The sequence below is a fragment of the Chrysochloris asiatica genome, unplaced genomic scaffold (genome assembly GCF_000296735.1).
Source record: "Chrysochloris asiatica unplaced genomic scaffold, ChrAsi1.0 scaffold00007, whole genome shotgun sequence".
Lineage (NCBI taxonomy): Eukaryota > Metazoa > Chordata > Mammalia > Afrosoricida > Chrysochloridae > Chrysochloris > Chrysochloris asiatica.
Window position 1 is genome coordinate 10454369 of NW_006408525.1, and position 4216 is coordinate 10458584.

The 4216-nt window shown below is 38.9% G+C and overlaps 1 protein-coding gene across 1 annotated transcript in view; it reads left to right on the forward strand.

Annotated features, from left to right (window-relative positions):
* Positions 1 to 408: 408 nt before the first annotated feature.
* The window catches only part of TEX14 (testis expressed 14), a 135434-nt gene continuing 131626 nt past the window's right edge, over positions 409 to 4216 (forward strand). Inside the window, exon 1 of the mRNA XM_006833635.1 lies at positions 409 to 544. Within this exon, the coding sequence (XP_006833698.1) occupies positions 409 to 544 (136 nt within the window). The remainder of the gene's footprint in view (positions 545 to 4216) is intronic.

Sequence of the window (4216 nt, forward strand, 5' to 3'; positions counted from 1 at the left end):
TTCTCCTAATTACCTTAATGATACAACAAATGTGTTTATTCCTAATTTCATTTCCTAGTGCCATCCAGTAGGTTCCAACTCACAGTGACCCTATATAGGGTTTCCAAGAAGCCGCTGCTGGTTTTGAACAATCAGTCAGCCTTGCGGTTAGCAGTCCAGTGTTTATCCTACATTCTTACACCAGGACTCATTCTCTAGTTGTCATCTCTTTTTCAGTCCTGGGAATTGATTAGAACAATATTCATTTCTTCAATTTCAGCTATAACATCCAGGATAAATGTTAATCTTGGAGCATTTAGATAATGATAAATGAATGTGGACAGCTTTCTTAGTATGAAGAAATCTGTATTGCTTCCCTGCATTTCTGGGTCAGTTAGAATAAGCCTGCTTTTGTCTTTTGCAAACAGGATGTCTCGGCCTGTCAATCTTCCAGTCCCCTGTCCGGTTCAGCTTGGTTCCTTCAGAAATGACTCCTTGGAAGCTCAGCTGCATGAATATGTGAAACAAGGGAACTATGTGAAGGTGAAGAAGATTCTTAAGAAAGGTACGCACTGTTTCGATATGGAAGATTCAGCTGGGTCCACATTTCTGGATAGCATTAGGAGGAATTCCTGGGATATGAAAAAACTCTTGAGTTCTCAGGATAATCTGCAAATTAAATTTAGAGATGAGATGGTTTGTACCTATGCATTTCAGTTGTTGTTATGTGCCATCAAGTCAATTCCGACCCATAGTGACCCTGTATAGGGTTTCCAAGGAGCAGCTGGTGAGTTTGAACATCGACCTGGCAGTTCACAGGGCTTTGCAGTATGCATTTATGCATTTCAGTAGTGGTCTTGAATAGCTGTTCTACTTCCTTTTTGTTTTGTGCTGGGGACTGGTTTGGCCTCTAAGGCTTTACCTCAGGCCCAGGACACCCACCTTTGATTCTGCCTGATTCCCTTTTCTCCTTGAAATCTGCTCAACTCCTTGCCTTGCAACTTACAAGTACAGTGTTTTCAGTTTCCAGAGCTGTAAGCAGCTCAGCTGACAAAACAAACAGAAATAGCAAACACAGTTCAGACAATCTTCAAACACACACATAAAATCTTTGCTTTATTAGACCCCTGAGCTAGAGATCTAGACCAACTTATTTCAGGGTAACCAGCAGTTCTGCTGATGCCTTCCTTTCCCTTCTTGGTGTTGAAGGGGACAGGTATTAGTTTCTGCTTTCAGTTAGTGTGTGAACAGCCAGGGTCACGTTGTTTCTCTACAATATTTCTCATTTTGTCTCAACAGCATTCCTGAGGGCTTCTGGAATGGCAACCCCAATTTTTATAGAAACCAACTGTCCTACCGAATAGTTTGCACAAACATTTCTGAGACTTTTTGACGACCATCCCTTGGGTCTTGTAGGTGTTTTAATTGCAGTAGTTGGGTCATCTTGGACTTGCTCTTCATTGATTGCGTTTTCTCTAGGGTATGGGTCACGTATTTTCCTGCTTATTCATGTGTTGAGGATTTTTTTTTTTTTTTCCTTGTTTCCTGAACACTAGGAATGATATTATTACCCCATAGCTTGGGTCCTATGTTTATCTCTGGAGTGTTTATTAATTGGAGTGAATGAGTCCAATTAACAAACACTCCAGATAAACAAAGAAAAAGAAAAGCCTTTATTAGTAGGACTTTGACTACCTGGACACGCTTTACAACTTTGTTGTTGTTCTTAAGTGCCTTGGAGTCGGTTCTGGCTCATAGTGATCCTATATAGGCTTTCTGAGGAGCGGCTGGTGGATTCGAACATCTGACCTTGGTTTTAGCAGTTCAGTGCTTATGCCATACCAGAACTCTCCCCTTTAGTAGCTAGGCTGATTTAAATGGCGTTCTACTGACTTTGGTGACAAGCAATATTTATACTAGTTTTAACAATGCTAATTAGTGCAACATGCTGGTGGGCTATAATGTTATCACTGTAACATTAACACAAAGTCACATGGTGGTCATAGTGCCCCAGTAAACACATTGTGGTAGGTTTTGTGTCCATTGGGCTGCGCCTGGATTCTCAGTGGTTTGACAGTGAAGGTGTAGCAATCTCCTGTGGTGAGATCCAATATAATACAATCATCCCCATGATGTGATTTGATATGATAAGCCCTGCTCTGATGTAATTAACCTATGTTGTAAATCCTCACTTCTGTGATATTACTAGGAGTCCTGGTGTGGTGTTGTAGGATGAGGACTGAACTGCAAGGTTGGTTTGAACCCAAGGCCAGGAGATCAAACCCACCAGCTGCTGTTTGGAAATCCTACACAGGTACACTATGAGTCAGAACCCACTTGACGGCACTTAACAACAACATAATGCTAATAAGGTTTGATGCCATTTCCAGGATTAGGTTGTGCCTTGAGTCAATCTCTTTTGAAATACAAAAAGAAGGTGAATTGAGCAGATACAGAGAGGGACTCCTGGTGGTAGTGGTGTCCCTGTGCTCACTTTTCTCTCCTTTATTTTATTATTATTTCTTAAAATTTTTATTGTGAATTGAGTGAAAGTTTACAGAGTAAGTCATCAGTTTTAAATTCAACAAATCCTATACTTTGCTTCTTTATATGGTTGTAATCCCCTCCATGTACCAACAGTTAACAGTATTTACCTCTCTATTCCATTTATCTATTGCATTCCTCCTTGTCTCCCGCTACCTTACTCTGCCCTCTGCTAACCTCCCTTTTGTATATGGTCTACCATATCACCTAGGTTAACATGGTTACCCTTTATCCCATGAACAGTTTTCCCTCCTCCCATCCCCCTATAACCAGATAGTTTCTTTCATGAAGAAACCTTTAAAAAACAAACTCTTTACAACTTTGATCTCATATAATATTTGTCCTTTTGTGACTGACTAGTATCACTCAGCATAATGTTCTTCAGGCTCAGCCTGTGAGGTGTTTCACAGATTCATCATTATTCTTCAACCTTGTGTATAGACCAAAGTTTTTTAACCATTCTTTTGTTGATGGGCATTCAGGCTGTCTCCATCTTTGTGATATTTCTTTTTTAGACAGCATATTCTTATCTATTCGGCTCTTTTTGTCTCTTGAATGGTACACTGAATTTATTTACATTTAGTATAATGATCAATAGGAATTTAGTGTTTTAGTGTTGTCGTTTTTTCTTTGTGTGTGGGTTTTTTTTGTAATGCTGCTGAATTCTTTTTTCCATATAATTTTCTATGCTGAGTTCATTTTGTTTTGGGGTTTTCTTTTCATTTTCATTTCTGTTGTGTTTATGAAATCTTTCTGATCTTCCTCTTTTTTTACTTTGATGTGCAGGTATATTATTTTTCTTTGAGGTTACCCTGTAATTTGTTAATTTTTTTCCTCTGCTTAAAGCAGTCTGTTTATCTTGAAATCTACCTGACTTCCTTGCCATTGGAAGTACTGTAACTACACTATTCCCTCTTTTTGCTTTTATAGTTGATTGACTTCATTATACACGATATCTCTGGTTTCCTATTTCATTCTTGTGGGTTTGTTTTCCACCACTCATATGTCAGTTTGTCATACTGTGGTGGCTTGTATGTTGCTATGATTCTGGAAGCTATGCCATGGGTATTTTAAATATCAGCAGAGTCACATACAATGGACAGGGTTCAACTGAGATTTCAGATGAAGACAGACTAGGACGATGAAGAAATGGACTACTACTGAATAGTCTCTGAAAACTTTATGAATAGCACTGGAACACATTCAGCACCAGATTATTGAATACTGAAACAGGATGTGGAACACCAGAATATTGTCAGATATGTAGCTGGAAGATGAGCCCTTCTGGTTGCAAGGCACTCAAAATGTGACTGGGCAAGGAAGAACTGCCACTTCAAATTAGAACTCACTGTGATGTTGCTAATGGAGTAACGCCTTCAGGACCTTCATTTGCTGATGAGGCACAACTCAAATGAAGTAAAACAGCTGTGAATATACATTAATAACTGGAACATGGAATGTACGAAGTATGAATATAAGAAAATTGGAAATGGTCAAAAATGGAACGCATAGACATTGATATCCTAGGCATTAGTGAGATTAAATGGACTGGTATTGGACATTTTAAATTTGACAGTTACATGGTTTACAATGCCAGGAATGACAAATTGAAGAGGAATGATGTCACAGTCATCATCAAAAAGAACATTTCAAGATCTGCCTTAAAGTGTATAATGCTGTGATAGGATAATAT